General features: G+C 39.7%; 1 protein-coding gene and 1 long non-coding RNA gene across 12 annotated transcripts; one reads left to right on the forward strand and one right to left on the reverse strand.

Moving 5' to 3' along the window:
* Window positions 1-714: 714 nt before the first annotated feature.
* On the forward strand, window positions 715-22,084 carry CD47 (CD47 molecule). 11 transcript variants are annotated; one of them, XM_030471555.1, is made up of 12 exons: window positions 715-864; window positions 4,448-4,798; window positions 6,065-6,112; window positions 8,356-8,445; window positions 10,720-10,821; window positions 11,223-11,315; window positions 11,880-11,975; window positions 13,749-13,841; window positions 15,316-15,347; window positions 17,705-17,729; window positions 18,394-18,421; window positions 20,790-22,084. In XM_030471555.1, exons 1-11 carry the CDS (start codon window positions 819-821, stop codon window positions 18,417-18,419), a joined length of 1,002 nt encoding a protein of 333 aa, XP_030327415.1. In that variant the 5' UTR covers window positions 715-818; the 3' UTR covers window positions 18,420-18,421; window positions 20,790-22,084. The 11 variants fall into 11 exon arrangements, with proteins under 11 accessions (XP_030327415.1, XP_030327413.1, XP_030327419.1 ...); XM_030471553.1 differs by lacking the exon at window positions 18,394-18,421; XM_030471559.1 differs by lacking the exon at window positions 6,065-6,112.
* Window positions 6,929-7,240, reverse strand: LOC115601486. Its single transcript, XR_003989365.1, has 3 exons — window positions 7,175-7,240; window positions 7,088-7,090; window positions 6,929-7,007 (listed from the first exon to the last, which is right to left on the reverse strand). It is a non-coding gene; the product is annotated as an uncharacterized LOC115601486 (long non-coding RNA).
* Window positions 22,085-23,551: the final 1,467 nt, after the last annotated feature.

Below are 23,551 nucleotides of genomic sequence, written 5' to 3' on the forward strand. Positions count from 1 at the left end.
AAGGGCAACAAGGGATCATTTACAAGCTCTTCACCCCGTGTTTTGCGCTGTCTTTAAAGTCTCTTCCAGCCGTACGCGGGTCCGCGATACCGAAGGCTGGCGGCTGGGGGGGCGCTGAGGCGCCGGCACCCCCCCGCGCTGAGCGGGAGCCGGGGAGGCGGCGGGACGCGCTTCCACCTCTGCCAGGAGCAAACGTGCCGCGGGCAGGGGCAGGTTTCACACAGGGATCGTAACGGCGAGAACTCCTCCGTTCTCCTGCCCAGGGTTATTTATAGGTGCCATGTCAGGTGATGAACGAGAAAGGGACCGAAACCGCCCGCCGCCCCCTCCTCCCGTCTCGTTAGTCAGCCATTTTATTCAGCCGTTACTCAACACACGACCTCCGCCTCCGCACTCGGGGGAAAACAAACGGAACGCCATGACCGCGGAGCTCAAGCGGCCAAGGGAAACATGTCCCGGTAACTAGTTAAAGAGCGAGGCCGGAGCGCTGTTGGCGCTACTCTCGCGGGCTGTTCTGGCTTCTCTGGCAGAGCGACGGATGCGGGGCAGCCCCCGCTAACGATGCCGAGCCCCCCCGCCAGCAGCCCCGCAACTCAGCCCGCCCGGCGCCTCCCTCAGCGCGCTGCGGGGGCGCAGCGCAGGGTTCCGCGCCGCCCGCCCCCGCTCCAGCGGCCGCAGCCAATCAGCGGCGGGGGCCGCCCCCTCCTCACCCTCGGCCCCGCCTCCCCTCGTCCCGCCCCGCGCGGAGCCGCCCGCTGCGGCGACCAGCTCCGGAGGCCGAGGGGCTGCCTGGCCGCGCCGCCCGCCGCCGCTCCGCCATGTGGCTGCTGCCCGCCTGGGTGCTGCTCAGCGCCGTGGGCGCCGGTGAGTTCTCGCCGCCCTCTCTCCCTTCTTCCTCGTCGTGCCACCTCCGCAGCTGGGCCCGCGGCAGCCGGGCCTGAGACACCTCCGTCCACCCCCGCCGTTGACGGGTTCTGGTGCAGGCGCCCCGGCAGGGCCGCGGGGGGGTGGTGCGGGCGGGAGGGCAGAGCCGCCTCCCCCGGCCCGCGCAGCCGGTGGGCAGGCGGGAAGCGGAAGGGCGGGTGCACCCTGGCGGCGGCGGAACGGGGCTGGGGCGGCCGGTCCCGCGGGGCGAGCGGAGCCTGCCCGCTCTGCCGCCGCCGCTGCGGGGGGCTCGGGTTGCCCCCGGTGACCGCCGAGCAGAGACCGTGACGGCGTGTGCGGCTGCGGGCGGCTTAGCTGTAGCTTGCTGTCCTCGGGGTAAGGGGGGGCTTCCTCCGGCCCTTGCCGCTTCCCTCGTCCTCCCGGTTTTGGGAATGCGTTGCTTCTTGCAGAAGTTGCGGGGGAGACGAGGGGCCAGCGCAGAGCTCCTCGTCGTCCTGTGCCTAGTAGCGTTAGGGCAGCTCAGCGCAGTGTGCTTTCTTGAAGAAATAGCGATGATCAAGCTGCTTGTCTACTGTACGGTTTCTAGGGTTGGCGGCATTCCTCGATCTTAAAAGTTTGGGTGCCACTGGTGTGTAGATGACATCTCGCAATCTGACTTACGTGCCTCAAGAAGAAACTCGGTGGGAGGAGGGAGAGTTAAAAAAAACCCAAAACCATAACATTTTCATAGAAGTGCAAATGCGGGATTGTTCTGTCAGTAAGGAGCGCATCTAGGCCTCCGTGTTTAAAGCTAGTATTCAAATTCATGTCTGGGTTCCTGAATTAGCAGTAGACTGGCTTAAATGCTGAGTACCCTTGCATGTTTTGTGGTCAGTGAGAAATGCAAGGGTCCATCAGGCTGGGCTTAGCCAGTCTTGACATAATGTGCAGCATCCCCAAATTTGCACTGCATGTATCATTTGAAACAACCTTTCTGTGGCAGCTTCACAACTGAATATTCTTCAGAAGGAGTCTCTTCCAGACTGCTTAGTATAAAGCTCTAAAATGGTTACCTTAATGTGACAAAGCTGATAGATAATCCATGCGAAAGCTTGAGGCTAGGAGCCCACCTTGTAGTTCACTTCTTGCAGGATTTGGAAACTATTGCCAAAGGGTTCTTCTGATGATTTCCTCATGCCATGAGAAAAAACGTCTGAAGTTGGTAGTGAAAATACCGTCTACAGTAAGCTGTTAGGTCTCCTTTAGGGGGATAGCAGCTACGCAACCCCTTCTACCAAAGCAGTCATGTTAGCAGAGGACTAACGCGCAAGTCGTGTGCTGCTTCTGTTGCTGCCTGTCTGCAGCCTGCTCGTTATTTCCCCAGCACTCTGCTGGTGGAGCAGTTTATGTGAGTGCTTCTTAATTGGCTTCAGGCAAAATATGCCAGCTCTCATAGACTACACAACAGCAAACTGGTGGAATCAGTAATTTACAGCCCCCTGCCGTTCTGTGCTAATACTAGGGAGTAAATTGTGGTAGATTGGTTTTAATTCCTTCAAGATGGCTCGTTTTTTATTGCTTTGGTAAATATTTGGAAGTGTAGTTGCTTCTTTTAGTTGAAAATCACCTTTCTCAATGAAACGGAGCCAGCAGTGGATGAATTCTTCTATGAAATGTAAATGTGCTAGCTCTAGGGCAGAACAAAAACCCCAAACCCGAACAAAACACAGAACCTAACAACCCCACACTCATAAACCTTTTATTGTGAAATAGTATTAAAATAAAACAGATGTGATTTCCCCCCATCCCCAAGGACCGTTGAAGCACTACAGCTTTTAATTTTGCTCATATGGTTTTTATTAGGGCATAGTTTGAGGTTTGGCTACAGTTTCCCTTTGTTCTGCTTTCATTACTTTTATTTTTTCAAGGTACAGTTAAAACAATGCAACACAACGAGTAAACCAGAGAATAAATCCTTCTTCATTGTAAAAGTGCTGTCATGTGTAATATACATGGAGCCAGTTTATTATAAGCTTTTGATATTCAGTAGTAATCCAGTGACCCGTGTGAGAATATTAAAGCAATGTTTAAAAATCAGTACTTTTAAGATTTGATCTGAGATTCTTTGGCTACTGCAAATAGTGACACAGCTTGTACTGATTTTGATTTTTTTCCCTTTCTCCCTTTCTCATAATTGAATTTAGTCAACAAATACCTGCCACGCTTCTGAGCTGGTTTATACCTGTGAGTACCAGTAGTTCCTCTGAAGTCACTGGAGATACTCCAGTTTGTAAGTCTGTGTGCTTACGATATTAGGGGTTGTGGTCTTGTTTTACAGTACATATCTTTTCCCATACGTGGTTTTATCAGCTGGATATAGTCAAGGGTTTTGAACATTTAATGCCAACGTGACTTTGGGGAGCGATGACTATTAGGACAGCTACTAAACTAAGCTACAAGTGAGGAAAAGTATGGAAAAGATTCCAAGCCTTCATGTTTTGCAGTTAAGCTAGTTTAATTAATCTGTCTCTTCTGGTTCCTGGTGCAATTTAAATACTGATGTTATCATTCTTGGTATTCTCAAGAACAGATGAAAGGATCTTCGTTTCCAGTAAAATCTCAGCATACAATGAGCTCTTTCTTGAACAGCGGGCAGTCAGTGCTGCTGTTTTAGAACTGTGCTGCAGCATGGGAGAGAAAGGGTAAAACCCAGCAGTGATAACTTAGTCCCGTGTTGTGGTGATTTTTCGTTACCTGCATTTGAATGGTGTCATTAGTATTGCTTAACAGTGATTTATAATAAAGGTCGTTTATTGTTACAAATTCTCCATTTTCAATTCTATTGTCTATATGCTCAAATACTAAGTAAGCAGTGATCTTATTTAATATATAGTATTGTGTGTGCACCTCCTCCATCAGAAAGGAAAAGAGAGAATTTGCAAGGAACGATCTAAACCTATGGGCATTTGGCTCCACCTTCAGAGATAAGAAGGAACAAATGACAAACCTCTGTTGACTAAGCTGCCCTGCCAGCCTTCTCTCAGAAGCGTATAAGTACAATTTTTCCCTTGAAGAACTGTAAAAGATGCTTGTGTGGAGCTGATGCCTGGACCTCCGTTTTTAGATACCCGTGAGATCGGCAAAAATTTGAACATCAATGGGACAACCTGTGGTTAATGTTATGTGCAGGCTTTGCAGAAACCAGGCCTTAATGCAGTATTTCTGCCTATGGCATTCTAGGGGAAGTGTCCGAGTAAGTGGCAACCCAAAGTTTTATTATTTTTTTCTTTCCTTTTTTTTCTTTTTTAAATTTATGATAGTCTATGGCATCTGTACATTAAATGGGTGTGAGAATGGCTAAATCTGTGTAGAGGGGCTGTGGTAGAATTAGAGTAATTATATGATTAATAATAACGCCTTTTTTCCTCCTTCTGTTACTCCCTTGAAACATGGTTCTCTTTGTGTGGTTTCATGGGAGAGCTGGTTTTGTTTTGCCAAGTCATGCGTTGTAATTATTTTTTCTTTCTTCTATTGTATATTAAGAAATAATTCTGAATGTGTCAATTTTCATGTTTCTTTTTAGGTTCTGCCCAGTTGATATTTAGTGGGACAGATGTTGTTGAAAGAACTGACTGTAATAAAACTGTCATTTTACCTTGCTATGTGACTAATCTGAAGGACAACAATCCAAATGTCACGTTTGTGACGTGGAAAAAACAAAGAAAAATAATTTTTTCTTTTGATGGAAAAAACCAGGAGTTTTTCAGAGATCCAGAGTTTCAATCAGCTGACTTAGTATCTCGGGCAGATTTACCCAAAGGTATTGCCTCTCTAATGCTTAGTGGTGCAGAAGCAACTGTTGGAAATTACAGCTGTGAAGTAACAGAATCGAACAGAGAAGGAGAAACAAGAATTGAACTTAGAAACCACTCAGGTGAGTTGCCTGCCATTGTTTTAGAACCTGTTGGGAGAGAAAATAAGCAAAATCTTACAGGAAAGAGAAAAATAATGAATATGTCAATGTATTACCTGAAAATAGAAAAAATATACCACCCAAGCCTTCTAACTTGAATGCTAATATGGGTTATTTTGTGTTAAGATATAGAGGAGTGCTTCTGTGGGGAAAGATCTGAACACATTTTTTCATTCTGTAATAAAATGTAAAGATCATTTACATACTGAAACATATTCTTAATATCTTGTAATACTGATGTGAATATGACCATCACAGTGGCTGCAGAGATCTTTTCTTTGAAGAATTGCTTCTTGGAATCTTCAGTGGAAAGCTTTAGCTGGAAAAATTACAGGTAGAACTAATAGGAATTCTGTATAAGAACTCTCAAACTTGAATTGAAGACAGGCAGTTTTCTAGTGAGGTTGAAAATGCTGCTACTAGCTGGTAACTTGTTATGGTTGTTTAGCATTAAATGTCGTCTTTAGAAGGCGATGTGTAAAGTAATGGTGACTAAGTGATAAATTTCTCATTTAGTGAGCCATTTTATCTTGTCTTGTTAGACGCAGCCCATGTGCTCTAGCTCCTCAGCTATTGAATAAGGGGATCTGCTGTACATGTGCAGTCTGCCTAGTATTCTGCAGAAGCGACAGTTTCACTGAATATAGATGTGTGTCATGTATCTGTTCTGCACAGGAGACTTGCCTCCTGCTTCTGGAAAGCTGCTCAGAAGCGCCGAATGCATAGCACATGGAGTCTTACACGTGCACTGTAGAATTGTCCTAGGATGTTCTTGCTATAAGTTTTTGCATTCATTATAATATTTTTGAAGCTCAAAGAGATGTTACTTCTGTCCTGCTGCAAACATCTGTGTAATTTACAGTTGGGTCTTAACCATATATGCTGCAAAACAAATGTAATCCTGAGATGGATTGGGAGGGGCACAGACACTGAAAGAGTGAGGATGCTACAAAATCATTCAGTTCATAGAACACTGCAAAACAGGGGAAGAGGTACAGGCGGTTTCCTCCCTTCTCTTAAAGCTTCTTCATTACTCAACCATATTGGACTGGTTTTGCCATTCAGTTTTAAGCTCTAGAAGAGGAAACAGTACTTGAGGATGTAGCAGAATCGGGTCCCTTTTGGAAGCTTTATTGTTTTATTTTTACTTTGTGTTTAGAATTTTGAAAGCTGTATAAAGACTACAAAGCAGGAAACTCATGTATTCTTTCTAATTTCATTTTCTAGTTGTCAGTTGCGGCGAGGAAAATACCTCAACATCAAAGGAGATATGTGGTTGGTGAATTTAATAGTTGCAAGGTCACATTAAGCTTGAAAGTATATGGTAGGAAATATAAAACTTAGTCTTATGTTTGAAGGTTTCGCTGGAAGTAAAACAATCACTTGTTCTCTCTTTAAATTCTTCTGCATAATATTTTGGGTTTTGTCCTCATTGCTCTAGAAAGACTCTTGAGATGATAAGCTAAAAGACTAAAGTGTAGCGAGTGAGTTTTGAAAAAGGTTAGCGAGTAACAGAAATCCTGTACCAGTCTTCGCTCTGTCATTCCTGAGCACCTGATTCATGCCACCACTACTACTTTGTTCCAATTGCTTCTTTCACAAAGATTGTCTTTCAAGAGCCAACCATTCTCCATCTCACTTCACAGAACTCCTGGCTTCACCTAGGAAGTGGGTAGCAGAATGAGCAAGATTATCTGTGCCAGTGCCCTTGTCTTTGGGAACGTTCTTTCTGATCAGTTATCTTCGCTGGAGAGTGACAATAAAGTTTCCTTTTCTTCTTGTGTTTTCCTAATTTTCTTTTTTCTTTTCTTCCCTATATTTTTCTTTTCCTCTTTCCCCTCTTCTCTTCCTCTTTTCGTTCTTCTACCTTCTCCTGCCCTTTTCTTGATGTCTGGAAGTCTATCTTGATAGTTCGGAACTGACTTCATTATATTGGCTCTCAAAGTAATACTTTTCCTAGGAGTTTACTGCTGTAAAACACCAGAGTAAGGGAAATGTACTGCCAGAAATATGTGTTCACCTGTTTCTCTTATTTGCATGTTGCAATACCAGCAGCATTGCAAGCATTTCCATACCATAAGTGCTTTTAGACTCTGAGACTGGACCATACGTAGTTCCATATTGCATGTTGAAGTCCTAGAACATACCAGGCTTCACGGCTGCTTGCTTTCTATTTGTAATACCTGGTAGTGTCATTTGGAAGTGCTGCAGAGGATGTGAAGCTGCTTTAGAGTTTCTGCTTGCAGATACTTTCTAACTCATTAGTAAATCTCAGTGGCATCTAACAGCATTGCTGGGATTTGCCTGTAAGATTTGGCTTATATACAGAATGGCAACTGTACATTGAAGTTAGAAGCAAAAGGGCTTCCTTTAAACAATGCATTCAATTAGGCTTGTTTTGGCCATAAGGAAGTTGGCAGATATTCCTCCATTTCTCTGCCTTTAGTATATTTTGTGATTGCCTTGTATGTATGTTGTGACCACAGTATCTTCTGTTACCCCTTGTGGGAAGAGGAGAGGGAGAAGATGGAGAATTTGTGAATTTAAAACTGTCTTCAAGGTATTTACCTGGCACTGAAAGTTCTGAGGTATTGCTTCTGAATTCCGTGTTTCTGGAGCTGCAGATACAGCTTTTAAATATGGAGAGTAAGTGCAAGGATTATGCATCTTCATGATGACTAGAAATTTCTGGAAGCAAATGTGCAGGCAGAGGAACAGTGGCAAGTATAATGTAAAAAATGAAGACTTTGGATTCCACTGAGTGAGTCTAAATGAAGTTATGAGCAGAGATGCAAGAATCAGCTGCATTTTCTAGTTCAATGGAGATATTTTATGTTGGAAGGTGGCTTACATGGTCTTACAGCACGAGTGACTGAACAGCCTAAGGCGTCCAAGATGCAGGGGAGAAAAGGCTAAATGGATGATGGTGGGAAGATCTAAAATCACACGTTTAGAAATGTGTGATTTCTAAAACTAACAAAGCAATGTTTCCTTCTCATTAAGGTTAGCTCCTGTATTCCTTATTGCACATCTGGATTTCTTCAGGCATTACAGTAGTTGGAGATAGAATAGAATAGCTGGGGAAGCATCAATATCTTTTTTCATTCGATATCAATTTTCATATCTTCCCTGCTTAGCCTAAATGTACCGTTTTTCTGATCTACTGTGCTGTTTGTAGTACCACAAGCTAACTAGCTTGTACTGCCAGACAACAGCATAAACATATCCTCTGCTCTAGAGGAGGTTAAGACCTCCAGTTTGGAAAATGTTAGGGTAGCTAGAAGTACTGGGGAAAAAATACAAAAATAAAAAGAATAAATAGGTTGTCTCACACAAGATCAGAATGAAAAATACGTAGGTAGAAGTCATAGCTTGCTTAGCCTATTATAACTCTAATTGCTAACTGTTACATACAGTATTGAGCAATGTAGAGCATAGCTGAAGAGGAGCAATAAATGTAAAGCTAATAACCTCAGTTCGTGTTTTCTTCCTACCATTTTTCTTTGCTTGTTCTCTAGGATCATGGTTTCTTCTAATGGAAAGGGCTATCATCATAGCATTACTGTTCTTAGTTATTACTTTGTGCGCGGCTCAGTCAAGTGTTATCGGTGAGTATTGACTCTTTAATTCTTTGCCATTAATGATTTGTCCTAAAGATTTATCTTAAAATCACATGTGTACCTACAGGCATCTGTGTAAGATGAAAGATATTGCTTACATCTAAAAGATGTGTGGTAGAATTAATTCAGATAATACACAGAAAGGTAGCACGTCTGCTTTGTCAAGTATATTGGCATTTGGTTTGCTCTAGAATCCTCTCTTGATCATCCATGCTGTTACTTACAGTCATTTTTGGGCTTGGTTTTGGCATGAATCGGCTGACATCATGAGAGAGTTAATTTGTATACAGGTCTCAAGATAGTTCCTAATGAGCGGTGTTACTTTCAGGCTTTTGCGCTGCAGTTTTTCCATTTCCTTTTCAATGAGCCTGGCACTCTTTCAGGACACATAGCATACATTTCTGGCATCAAGCTATGAAAATGCTAGTCTGCCATAGTGTATGCAGAGTTTGGGACCTTTGAACTGAGAATATGACCTCTTCGAAAATATGGGTCTTGGGGCTTCAGCGTGCCACAGTCATGCCATTGTGGACGCAGGCCCTCTGTTGCAAGGGGTCTAGCCCTAGGCAGCAGGATCTGGACCAGTCTGCTCTGTTTGCTTGGAGGTCAGGGGTTGCTTTCTGGGGTTAAGATTTTTAACAGATGTATGTCTTCATAGACAAAAATATGATGTGCAGCCTAAAGGGTCTGTGTTTAGAGCTGGTCTGCCATGTGGTGGTGTTTCTGCTGGCAGTACTGTTGGAAACTGTGAGCTTTTTTGCATGTGTGTAATTTTTGTGGGGTATAATTCACAATGTCTACTGTCCTTGGTTAGAACAAGGAAGCTTTTTTTCACTGTTGGTTTGCCATAACATTATTGAATCATTAGAAATAGAAACATGTTTCATTTTACGGTCATAAAATCAGTATTAGAGAAGGATGGTGTTTTCTTGTTAATATAAAATTGTTCACTAGTCTTTTAGCACTGGCTGAGTTATAATTTAATATGGCCATTAATTGTTTTATTCAGTGTTTTCAGAGGCAATAGATCCATCAGTGTCAGACATCCTTAGATGTGCTTTATACCAGTCTCCAACATTGTGCAATGTAGAGTGTGCTTTATGTCCTAGTTTTTCAGATGGTTCCCTGTGGTGCAGTTTGTTACATCAGTCTCTGATTTTTTTTTTTCCCCAGCCTTTTTCAATTTGTAGACTTCTAAAAAATAAATAAATTCTGCTGAGAGTTGAGTCCATAAGAAATAGGAAGAAGTTGCACACAGTGTGATTTATAGTAATCACATACATATTCAGCCATCTGTATATGATTCCCTTTATTCCCTTTTCATGAACATCTGGAAGTGGTGTGTGACTCTTCAAAGGTCCATCCGTGGTCAGAGGTTGAAAACTAATACATATTTTTAAAATGCCAGTGCATGTAAGTGGGATGGTAATTCTGGACATGCTCCGTGTTTTCCTTCTTGAAATTACCTACAGTATTTGTTTTCTGTTTGTGATTACCAATTTCAACATGTACCAAGTTGTTGGTATATTAATTTTCAAGCTTGGAGCAAGAGCAGCCTTTTTTGTCTTAGTTTTAGCAGTGTATAAGGCAGAAACAAATACAGTTTATTATGATGATGTATTTGTACTGTTCCTTCTTTTCCGAAGACTACTAAAGTGCTGCTGCTTTGAAACCCTCCACTGGAATCAACCATTTCTGAGATAGCTGCTATTTAGCAGTGCAGTTTTACTGAGAATTAGTCTTGTCTACAGCATCTGAACATGTAGGTCATCCTGTACCTACTCATCTTCAAAGTATTCTGGTCAGATGGGAATCCTGTTCCCTTGGGGACAGAGGTGATATATCTGAGTTCACACCGTGTCACAGGGAAGAGAATTAAACCTGTAATTTCTAAGTTCCTGTCTGACACTCACCTGAGTAACAAATTCGCTGTAATATTATTTGTCAGTGATGCATCTGCCTGAATTAACCTGTGCTATGTCCCAAAGTTACTTTGATAACTTACCACCTGAATTTTATAGAAGGTTGGAATAAGAATTTTACTAGAACTCCAGTGTGAGGTTTCATTTATCTGAGTAAGCCATATTAACCATATCAAACAATGAAAACAAATGAAATACTGGTAATACATATAGTTCTGATTTTTTAGGACTGTATTTTTTTGTTTAGGATAACAGTCCTAATCATAAAATCTGTGTATTTTAGTGAGAGAATTATCCATGTCTGATTGTTTTCCTCTCTGTCTCTGTTTTGTCTTTTAAGTATTAAAATATGAAACGGTACCTCAGAAGAAAACAGGCATTATTGTAGCAGTTATCATCTTCGTAGTTGCTGCTGTTGTAGGCACGGTTCTGTTTGTCCAAGGTAAGTGTATTAAAATTGCCTTCCTAGTTCAAGGGAATAAGAGTACCAGTGAATCTCTTCCATGCAGTAGTATGGAAGTTAGTACCACTTCTTATTTGCCATCTACTAATTTTAAACCAAAAAAAAAAAACCAAAACCAAAAATTTATAGAACACAACAGAACCAGCATTGTGGTTGTCAGGCCCTCAGATAATCATAGGGAGACACAGACACCAAATATATTTCTATTTTCTGTCGTGCTACTTCAGGTGAATATTAGGGGCTAGGGGGTGACTTCTGGTGCTTCAGTGAGATTTTTGTTCTGCACTCTAAAAACTCTGCTAATGATTGACTTTTGTTGCTTTGTGCTTTATTCCAATCAAATATTTTTGTTTTACTAATTTCCATACAAATGTTTGCAGATGGCTATACTGCACAGAATCAAGCTGGCCTTGGCCTGATTGTAGTCCCTGCTGTGATTTTGGTACCGCTTCAATATGTTATGTTTGGAATTGGTAAGCATTTATTTATTCAGTAGCTCAAGAACATGCTGATATTAAAACTGAGTTCCTTTCCCCCCCCCCACATGATCTACATTTCATTTTTATAAATACTTTCATTTTTATAAATAGGTGCTACAGTAGCATCCTGGATTCTTGACCTTCCTACTATTTGAAAACAAAATGTTTAACCTGTATTTGTTTGGTAAAGATACTTCAGGGAAGAAGTATAAGTTACCTGCTTGAAAAGTGAGATTAGGGGTAGGACATCTGAGTGATCCCTGCTCTTCCTTCCCAGGTCTTGGGGCTGGGATGAATAATTAACTTATTTGTATGCGTTTCATTTTTTCTACTTGTGGTTTATTTATAAATTTATATATACATAAATGTTTATGTGTCTGTGTATACATACAAGAGCCCCGAGTGACTTGCAGGGACTTGTGAGTTTTGTTATTGCACTGGCTGACTGAGCTTGGAATTCAGGAGAACCTGTTTTCTAGCTTTATATAAATGATCTACCTTTTGTGTCTCTGTAGTTAAACTTTAAAAATTAAAATTCTGTTTCTCTTTCTTTCCCAGTTTTCGATAGTCTACCACAAGCAACATTTGCTCTGATAGGTTTGCACATTCTTGGTTATGTAATTGCTGTGGTTGGTTTTGCACTGTGTGTCTCAGGTAAGAAATCTATGTTCTATAAAAGTGTCTTTTTACTTTTATCTATACCTCATGTTTCTTTATGTGTAACACTAAAACGCTGTCAAAATGGCTTCACTACATTGAGTGTTAGCAAGTAACTTCTGTAAATGTGCTTTAGGTTTACTGTGTTCTTTTATCTGATGAAAGAAGAATAGCCCAAAGGTAGTATTACATATATCAGTTTCATTAGTAAGACCACATCCATCATGACTGCATTCTATGAGCAATTGCTTTAAAAAAGAAAAGTTAATTAATTTTGCAACAGTTAGTTCCATGAAGAGTCACCTGAAACCACCACTAAGCTTTATTACTGTTATTGTTGCTGAGGCCTGGGGTACTTAGAAACTAAGCTAGCGTAACAATTTTCTCATGTTCAATGAATAAATCAGAAATTCCTTGTTAATCTCTGCTTGTATGCAACTGATAACTGAATTGCTAGGAAACTAATACCATTGAAGCAGCTTAAGGAGGCAAATGCAGAATCAGTAAACTTGGAAGCATTTTTGGGACTGTTGTTAGTCTGTTTGTGGCTGGCATTCTGTTTCAGCACTGAAAACCAGTCACTCTTTTGAAGGAACACCAACTGAACACCACATACAGTGATACCCCTTATCCCTGCTTCTAACTCTCCCTTTGTCCCCTGCCTGCCTTCCCCTCTGCCCACCAGAAAACCCCACAGCAGAGAAAAGGGTGAATTTAGGACTAGGCATCCTTGGCAGTATATTTAGTAGTAGAATACATACTCCTGCTCATTGGAAGCACTTTAAACCCCTGATTTTGTTTCATAGAGACATTCTTCATTTTAACCATTGATTTGGTTGGGTACTTATTAAAAACTCTTTCTTCTTGAAGTGGTTTCTAAAGATTTGTCTATTCTGGGTGAAATTTCAGTGGAGTTATGATTTGAATTTTATGCTTATTGTTTAGTATTTACAAAAGTATTTGTAAGGGGCACCCAAGTGTTGTCAAATGTAATAGCTAAATAAGCTGATGGGAGATTTCTGGTAAAGCTCTAGAGTCATGTAAAATGGAAAATGTTTTTATTATGCTCTCAAATGGAAAGTCTTCCTGGTTTTTCAGGGTGACCTTTTCAGAGGCCATACAAGGTAGATGGTACCTGTATTTCTGGAAATTAGGCTCAGTGACCCTTATGTGTCAGTAGAAATAGCTCATCTTAGGTTGAGCTCACAGATAGTTGAGATGACTGCAAGCCCCTGGAAACAAAGATCAGAGGATGATGAGTTTCTATGGAGAACTAGGGTTAGTTTGAATAGTCTGTTCCTGCTCTGTGATATCCCTGTAAACATGGAGCATTCCTGTTATCTGTGGTGGATTTGCCTCAGAACTAGCCTCATAATCTGGTGCCTTCCCTTTTTTTATTCTGTTTAGTTAGTAACAGTATTGTATTCTGTAATTAAATGTAGTTATACTTGAAAATAATTGGGATTGAAGATGTAAATTTAAAATAAAATTAACACAAGAATGTTGTCAATTGCAGTGAGTGGCAATAGAATAGCTAATCTGTAGTAGAAGAGTACAGCTTAGCAGGATGAATCAGTGAATGCCTCTGTATTGTTAAAGAATGTATACAGAAAAAGCAAGATGGGGAAATAGTTCTGGGATAGCTTTGAAAGAGAAATTAATCATATCTGGTTTTATCAGGTATATTTATTTTAATATTCATTTATATATGAAAATAAAAGTTTGTGCTTTTACTTGTGTCAGATGATTATTTTACCCTGTTTTTAACAGCCTGTCCTCCATTACACGGGTCTGTTGTGATTGCTGGCTTAGCTATTATGGCCATTGCAAATTTGCTTAGTCTGGCTTACGTGTTTATTATGGGTAAGTAGCACCTAATATTCTGTATATTTTATTTTTTTTTAGTACTTAAATATTCAGAAGGCCAGTTTTTTCTGTTTTGCTTTTCAGAGGTAGACACAATTTATTTGAACATAAGGTGCAATTTCATAGTTACATAGTTCAAAAAATTGCTGAAAAGTTGCCTGTATATATTGGCTTTGTTTCATAGAGCTTGAGGGGAATCTTGAGTAAAGCAGTTTACAGCTTATCATAATAAACTGTTTTGAGATCAACACATACAGGTTTCTTAAGTAAGAGTGTTTCAACTGTAGGATGGATGTTGCTGTTTAATCTCTGCAGTTACACAGCTGGCTAGCTGGAGCTTAGAACAGAGAGAGCAAATGGATTTCAAGAATTCTGTAGAGTGGGTTATGGGGTGGTGCAGACAAAGGCTTATCAAAATATGAATTTAAAGAAGCAAAATCTGCCTAGTGGTTTCCACTGGTTAGAGGCAGGTTAAAATAAGAATGATTTGAGTGCACACCTTTCATTTTAGTGAATCCCAGGTTTTCTTGCGCTTAATTTTAAAAGCCAGGGAAAAGAATAGCAATACTTTGTTTCAGAAACTGGCCTGTTCACCAGATCTTAAAAAGATGAGCAATTTAAAGGTAAAAAAGCCAGTCACGCCTGCTAAATAAGCAAAAACCGTGGTAATGCTGTGTGATTGGAGTGCTGGCACACCACAGACTAACATTATGTGGACTTTACAGCTTGGGTCTGAGAGCAGAGTGACTATTTGTTTCCAGCTGTGCATGAAGGCTCTTCAAACAGCTTGTTAGATTGTACACAGAACCGTGCAATTAAGGATACATTGCTTCCAGACTCAAGCTGATGTGTATGCAGTTGGTGCTGTCCCTAGTCTGCAGCGAACTGTGCAGTCTTCCAGGTTTAGTATGGGAACACCATGTGTGGGCATGGTCAGAAATAACAGACAAGGTGGATTTCTATTAAAGAAGAAATTAAGGCAGAATGCCTTGTATTTAATATGAGATAGATGAAGATGAGTCAAAAATGTGACAGACGTGAAGCAAGCCTTTTTACAACAATAACAGTAACTTACTGACTTAGGGCTACTCATTTATACAACTTTGCTTTGTGCTAATGTTATGCATAAATATTGCATTTGTAGTTTGATGATGATGGCTGAAGAAGTCAGATGTGACTGTTGGGGTGGATTCCAGCACACCAAAATAATCACAGAGAATAGTGTGTAGCATAATTCATTTTTATAGCTGAATGGATGAGTGAGACAATTCACAGGCTGTACGTGACGAGATTATTTAGTTCCTAAACAGAGGAGTGCTTAGAGGCTTTAAGAATTTGCAGATCATCGTATTATGTAGTTTTGGATAACAGAAGCTTCGATTTTGTGTATTGCTTCTTTATCAGATATTGTCATTCGCTTGATAATGACATTTATTCATTTGCCTGGTCACTTTTTTTGTAATTATTTTAGGTTCCAGAATGAAAGATCATCCTCGTCCAGGGGTAAGCTTAAAATTAATAAATTTGGGGTGACTAGATGGCTCAGGGGATTGTAGTGAGATACTGAACCTTTCTTCACTAGTTCGAATTCAGACCAGGTTGGTAGCAAGCAAAAGTTCTGGCTGTGTAACAGATGTCTAATGTGGAGTGAGTTGGTGGTCTTCATTGTCCCTATTGAGTGTGTCTATAGTACTGTAATTGCCACCCTTACCTAATGGCTACTCTGACTGTTGTGCCCAAATTGAGTTTCAAGGGCTATCACAAAAAGGTGGTGGATGTGAAGGGAAGTTTGGTGTTCTTTTACAATGCACTTTCACATGAATTTATTAAGACCTTTTGCTCACCTTAATGAAAATGCTTTTCATTAAGCTGAGTGCAAAATACCATTGAATTTTTTCATCTAGGTGGCCTAAAACAAAGACTTAGGGTTTTGTTTTTTTTTTCTATGGTCTTTTACACCAGAACCCTTTAATATTCTTTAATTCAATATTACTTAATATTGAATTCCCAGCTACATTGATGCTGGTGGTCTTGATCTTTTTATCTTTACTTATTTTCCTATAATGCCCCTTAATTTGATGAGACCATCTGAAAACAGAATGTCTGTCTTTAGGTAACACAGAACAAATGGAAAAGCGCTTTGTTTTTTTTTTTTAAAGAAGGCTTTTCAGTCATTTTTTTTTAATTCTAGGGCATTCCTAAAGCAGTAATTTTCACAGGCTTATGCAGTGCTTTCTGGTGATCTGTGAATGTGAACTGCCCAATTTCTGGAGTTTTGCAGAAGCAAGTAAAGAGGCACGACTGTGAAATACCAGTAAAATTTCCTTGTAGCAGGGGAGCATGGCGAATACTGTCACTCCATTTCTTGGCTGGCAGCCATCATTTAAGGCACATTTCCAGGTCTCCTCTTCAGTCTACAGCCTGAGACCCAGCTGTTGAAGAAAGATGGTTTCTAACCGTGGGGCAGGAGAGCTGACTGCAGATAGGACAACAGAGATTTATTATTTTTTCTCCTTTGCTTTTTCTCATCTATTTTAATTTTAAGGAACAGTATTTCAGATGGTTGGTCTCTTACTTTTGAAAGGAATGTAAGTGCATGGAGGGGGAAAATCAAAAAAGGTTCACAAATTTAATTGTTATAAAAATGAGCCAAGAAGTGTATTACAGGTACACTTCTTTCAGAACACAATCTTGCCTTTGTATGACATCCTCATGTTTACTTGAGAATGGAAGCAAACAGGGCAAGAGGAGATTTTTTTTTTTTTTTTAAACTTAGTTTTTGGTTGTAAATAAGCTTTGAAATAGAAACATCATGGAACTCCGTTCTCTTCATGCTCTCTTCTCTTTACGCTGCAGCAAGGATTTCACAAATAAAGAAATAGCCACAACTTACATAGTAGTGACCACCATGTTACTCTCTGAGTTGAAGACAAGAATTAGGTCCAAAGAAATTTTTAAAGCGTAGTGGTAGTTGGAAATCTCAGTCACTGAAAATAGCAGTTAGTTGGAGGGTCACATACAGAGGAATTCAGGTGACAATAATTTGTGCCTATGAACTTCTGGAAGTTACAGGGACCTAGTGAAAAATGAGGTGTTTTAATATGTGGCTTGTTTCCATCAAGGGCTGTTCAGCATATATTGCTGTACTTTGAGGCAGTAAATAGGTGTGATGTTTTTGAAAGTATACTTTTGAAAGTATATTTTGAAAATATACTTTGATTCTGTGTAATCTAAAGACTATGGAAAACTTACTAACAGTGAAGTGCTTCATTTTGACACTGGGGCACACTTACAAAACACTGCTTTATATTTTCTTCAGTCTGAGAGGGGACAAGGTGCCTATTTTGAAATCTGCCATCTTAACCAGTTACTAATTGTTTTTAATTCTTAACATTTATGTAGATTGCATGTGTTGTTCCTGATGGCTGCCTGCCAGACTAAGCGCACAACTGTGGTGTATTTCCTTTTGAGAAATACTTTTGAAATACACTCACTTGGTTGCATGGCTACTGTCTTTTTTTAGTCATGCTGCTTTATTACTAACCTTTGATCAAATCACAAAAAAAATCAGTTAGGTGTTAGAGCTTGAAAGTAGTATCTGCATGCGTTTTGCTGCCACCTACAGGTATTTCATCTGAGAGAAAATACATTCTGGGAAAAAAATAACCTGGAGAATGCAGTTATTGGTTGATGTAATGTTTTTCAGAACCCTAGTCGTGAATTTTATTAACGTCCAGCTTTCTTCATTTTCATAGAATCACTACTTACTGTATATGTCAATTAGAGTAATTTAACTGTGGCGAGCCAGAAGTAAACATGAAGGCTTTTTATACATATATATATTTTTAAATGTTTTGCAGAAAGCTGTAGAAGAACCACTAAATGGTAGGTGATATTCAAGGCTTATCTTCTAATTAAGGGATTAATTGTGGAAAAAGGTCAAAAAATAATTGTAGATCTCAATACAACAGCACTGAGATGGCAGATCGGTATGTCAACTACTGTGCTTCTATGTGTCAGTAAGAGCTTAATCTCCTGATAAAATTATGCCTGCGGCTCCAGACTCCCTGTTCTAACGCTACTGTGCTTGCTAGCCAGTGGCATTGTTTGACTGCCTTAGGCCAAATCTAATACCAGGATATTATGTCCATCCGCTTTGCTTTGCAAAAAGTTCAACTTCTAAGTGGAAAAGAGGCACAGGTCTTGAAAGTTGATGTTAATTCTTCATAAGCATTTATCTTGGTGGAATACTTATGATCATAGCAAAATCTATCCTTGTCACTCTGTTCTTTTCATATTTCTTTGGGTTGGGGAAACTCCAACATGGTGTTGGGAAACTCTGATAATGCTTAAGATTGGGGAAAATATTGAGAAAGGGATGACTCTATATTTTAATTTTTTCTTCCTTTTTTTTTTCTATTCTGTTCACTAATTGGCATGCTGAGTAGTAGCAAGTGCTAACCTGAATTTTATAATTAATCTGAATATTAATTATGAAGCATTTCTTGCTGTTTTGCTCATTACTAATCCATTTGCTTGGCTTTTAAAGATGCAAAAGGAGTGATGTTAGAATGATGGTAAGTCCAAGTATATCTCCAGATACTTGTTTTAATTAACATGTATTTGGGGATTTTGCTGTTCATAGTTACCCAGTACTAACATGATAGAATTTGAAGGATGGGTTTCAGTGCAGGTGCTGTTTCTATTCAGAGTATATTTCATTGAAAAAAAAGAATACATATTTTCTGTATCATACATAGGGGAAGAATGTGTATTTCTAAGCAATGAAGAGGATGAGTCAGAGCTATTAAATAGTATGTTTCTGATCAAATGTGGGAAGTCAAATAGCTTGTATGCTTCCTTTATGCTTATATAGTATTTAAGATGGATGGACTGTTTCTTTGGTGGTGGGTTGTTGTGTTTGGTTTTTGTTTTGGTGGTGTTCTTTGTTGTTGATGTTAATATAGCTAAGCCTTCTCTACATGTTCAATTGGTGATCTCCCATGGAAGTTCACAGGAAAGCAGACTTTCTCTACACACCTGCACCCCCCCTTAGATGTTATTTTGTTAGATTGTTTGTATTGCAGTCAGATTTCACTCAATTTTATTATTTGTTTTAGGGTCAGATAGTTTTTAAAAGCGAACGGAACTGAAACACATCTTAATAAAATTTAAGAACAGCTTAAATAACTTCAACTTCTTTTTGACAAACCTGAATTCTGATCTTCTAATGGTACACTGTGACTTCTGCCCATTGGATATTCTGTATGTTTAAAGATCTACCAAATATTGTAAATGAAGATGTATTATTTCAGTGTCCTCATCTACCGTAAGATTTCTTCTGATTTGAACTGTCCTCAATGCTGGGATTAGGCCTTTTTGATTTTTATAATGGCCTGTAAGATTGCAACATCTACTACATGTAGACTCCTAATTTATAATACTCCATGAAATGAGAGGGACTGTGTTATCTTGGCCCCAAATTCCTACGTAAATTAGGTAGCCAAGTTTGCAAAGATTCTAGGTTCCTGCAGCTCATATCCATCAAAGAGTAACAGAATTTGCCTGGCCAGATTGCGCTCGCTAAAGATCTTAAATTTTAGGTTAGATGCTCAGGTTTAAAAATTAAAAGTCTTTTACTGATTCTTTTCTATTCAGAGTTTGTATTTCCTTTTCATGGGAGTAGGATAAAAGAGCACTTGTTGATGCTGTTGGTATTTAGGTTTCTTCCTGGAAGCTAAGCAAGCTTGTCATGAGGTATCACTATAGACCCTTGGCATAGTACTCCTGTGTCAAGTAGGATGTTTTGCTAGTCAGGAGTAAAGTGACTCTAAATCTGTTAATTTACTTGAAATATTTTTGTATCATGCCACCTCTGGAAGGCATGCATTGACAGTGTGACAATAAATGAGGTACTAGTTAGACCTAATTGGGAAAAGGTGTATTAGTTGATTTTTAGAAACAGGCTTCCTTACAAATACCATGTGTTTATGTTTTTACGTGATTCTTCAAAATACACCATTGGATTATTTTCTAAACCAATAGGAATACAAGCACTTTTGCGGTACAAAGAACACGTGTATTGGTTTCTCCTAAATGTGTTGATAAAATATTAGTGTAATCTGGAGTGGGAGGTAGGTCCTGCTTGTTTTTCAAGGCAGTGGCTTGGGATCAGGAAACAAATAGGTATTTGCCAGTCTATTGCATTCAAAACCGACCAGGAGGGAGATAAGGATGGGATCAGTACAGTTACGACATGCTGAAGGACAAGGCAGAGTCTTGCTTGGAGATCCAATTTTAAAGTTGACTGTTTCTTGTTAGATCTCATTTAGTCCTATAACAACGTGCCTCCTCTTCTAGTGCTGAGGTGCAGCTTCCACAAGCACAGGAATTGCTAATTATCCATTTCATTTTGACTTTTAGGGTAGGGTTAGAAGTCTGCTTATTCTGCCCTGAAAGATGGCTCCTAAAAATAACAGGAGGTTTTGTAGATCGAAAGCAAGGGCTCTGACTTGCAAGCTGGAGGCAAGAACCTTTTGAGCTCTACCCACTTTTGTAACCTTTCCTTGAAAGTTCACACACACACGGGGGGGGCAGATGAGTCAGATGCACACTAACTTACAAAATAGCACATGAAAGTAAACCAGCATTAGGAGTAAAGACAGGAGGGGTCAGACAGCTAAATCTGGGAGCTGCTACAGCTGATTCCAGTTCATGAGTCAGAGCTCCAGGACAGTGTCCACTTTTCTGTTGTAGAGAGGCTGAAACATCATTTGCTGTTCCTACCACTCAGCATTAGAGCTGAGTGTGCTTTCAAAGTTTGAGATAAAAAGAAGTTATTTTTTAAGCTGTAACTTGGGCAGGCAGCACAAAATGTTGCTGCTCTTCCCGAACAATCTTTTCCTCTTTTTTCTTTCTTTTCTTTTTTTTTTTTTTAATTCACAGATCTGCAGAGCAATGTGATATGTGAAAAGTACACCGTTGTTGATACACCGTGGCCTTGAAGATGCACTACTCAACAAGAAGAAATTCAGGAAACTAGTTGTTTTGCATGTGTGGCAAAAGTGCTTTTGATATAAATGAGGTAATTTTATAGTCACAGCAGCTGTAGCAAGGAATGTGTGGTTGCCCACATGTGATCTTTATTTCTTTTATTATGGTATATGTGGGATATTTGAGGGTGAGCATATGAAAAGCACTGTTTGCCCACTACAGGGTCTCCCTGCAGTAATCCTTAGTGGTATTATTTTCAAAAACTATCATTAGTCACTGCTTTGATAATGGGCCTGCTGGGCCCACAGATTGCAATACCATTTAGACTATTGTTTTCTTTATTTGTGTGCATGGGCAAGGTATGGTCATATGTCTATGATACAAGCAGGAAGTCAAGACTGTACAAATACATCTTTTCTGACATTCAGCAAAATTTTTATAAAAAAAAAAATAAATAAAATGCTTATACACAAAGTTGCATAAGTACGAAGTTTACTCCCAGCTCTTCTTAAGTTATTAACTGAGTTCTCCTAATTCCACGAAACAGTAGTGTTCCTCTCTACGGGCAGTAGTCATGTGTGCTCTGGTGGCCAATATTTTAGTCCAGTGAGAGAGTTCTCTGTGCCTCTTCTGTATTCTTTGATGAGAAACTGCTCAGCTGTTGGAGCCTAATTCAGCACTGGAATTATGGAGCACAGCAGCTAGTAATTTTCATGCTGAATGTGGTTCTTGTGTATGTTCATGTTGTGTGGTGTGTGGTACTGGAAGCAACTTCAGGCTTTCTTAACTCAGTGAATTTGTAAAAGTCATGGATGCTTCATAAAAATAGGAGTTGTCCTATTTAGTGTATATTTGACAGAGTTTTAAAATCTTATTTTGGAAACAAGGAGCTATTTCATTTCTGACCCAAGTTTGTGATGCTGCCATTACATCACAAATAGATAAAATAGAAAGTAAGTAGGAGGAGCTGATGAGAAGCGAGGAGGCTCAGTTTCTGTATATATGTAAGTGGTACAGTTAAAAATCGTTTTTTCTAGGACTTGCACATTCCATGAGATTTTACCACGTTTTATAACTGTTTTGAGAGTTGTTCCAATGCAGTTGGCTTCTCTTGGGCTTCATGTATACTTTGTAGAAATCTTGACGCTGTCTCCTTTTCGTACTAAGGTAGTATCTTTCAAAGGCACACATGGTTTTCTCCTCCTAACAATTTAAAACTTTGGAAAGCTGTTACCAAACAGTAATGTCTTTAAAGGTTCTGAGTAGTTTGGTACGTCTCAGAGTTGGATGTTACGAACTAAGGTTCATATCCATATTGTGGGTGCATGTTGCAGAGCTTCTGGTCTCTGCATGTTGAGCTCCAAGTCTGGATGCAGACACCTTGCATCAAGAATTCAACAAAATAAAATTGAGGTATCTGATTTTACAACATTTACTCTCATAAACAGTCCTCTTGCTAGGGCTGCAGGATTGAACAGCTTAAAGCAGCCTATGGTCCAGCCCTTACTAAAATCAGTGGAACTGGCCACAGCAAAGAGGGTTATTCATGTGATAAAAAGTTAAGAAGCGTGTGTGGTTTACACTTGCTTTCATACCTTCAAGTTTGTCAAGAATCTTATTCATATAAGATTTGAGCTCCTATGTATGAATCTTGATACAGACTTTCCCATAATCACAGCAATCTCTACCTAAAGAAGGGAGATTACTCTCCATTAAAAATTCAGAATAAGAATTTACCCGATGAAGTACCATGCAGAGCTCCCTATTTATAACTAGTGATTTCCTTTGGGAAGTTGAAAGTTGAGCAGTTGAGGAATAAAAAACAAACCAACTGGAATTACGTTGTGGTACTCTGCCTTATAAAAACCATTATGTATAATAGCTTTATGTTAACTTCTGTAAAGCAAACTGCAGTAGAACCTGTTTGTGTCATGGTGGGATGAGGCCGAGCTGTTACTAGACGTTACTGAAACAAGAGAAGCTCGGTGGCTTGTGTACAGGCTGCCGGAGCAATTGCCCCAGAAATGGGAGAAACCCACCATCCTGCTGTTAAGGTCTCTGCTCTGGATTTCATGTGGGTACGAATTTACAAGTGAGAATTTAAAAAGTTGCTGATAACACCCAGCCTTTTCCCACCAGTAATTTCAGACCAAAGTTGTTCATAACTGTATGCTTCCATTTGTGGGTGTATGTATGTGTGTATATATAAATATATAGACATTTTAAATATCTATAGGTCTATAGTCTTTACCCAAGAAAATGTTTTTATTTATGAATCATGAAACAATTTTGTAAATATTGTGCTAATATACTTAAAAAATAAAGTCATTTTAAGTTGTTTTTGTGATTTTTCTTGTTGCTGTCACACTGAACTTCTGTAACTGCTTCCATAAATTCATAGTCACAGCTGCTCTTTTCCCTCCTTTGTACCCTCTCTGCCCCTGCTTTGCCTATGGGAATGTTTTCAGTGTTACTTAGCCTGCTGCAGATGGTTTTGGGTGGGAGTTCTTGGTGTTTCTCCTTAAAATAGCCATCCAGTTGGGGAAGAAAGTATATAGATTGCCCTCTAATAACTTCTAATTGGGCTGACCAACTTTAACCATCAAATGTTGTCACCCAAATATGCTTTGGAAGGAAATACGAGCTGAGGAATAACCAGCTCCCAGCATGACTAAAAACGCAGCAGAGCAGTGCATGCTAGCAGTCAGTCTTCG

Source organism: Strigops habroptila, chromosome 2, assembly GCF_004027225.2.
Source record: "Strigops habroptila isolate Jane chromosome 2, bStrHab1.2.pri, whole genome shotgun sequence".
NCBI classification, from domain to species: domain Eukaryota; kingdom Metazoa; phylum Chordata; class Aves; order Psittaciformes; family Psittacidae; genus Strigops; species Strigops habroptila.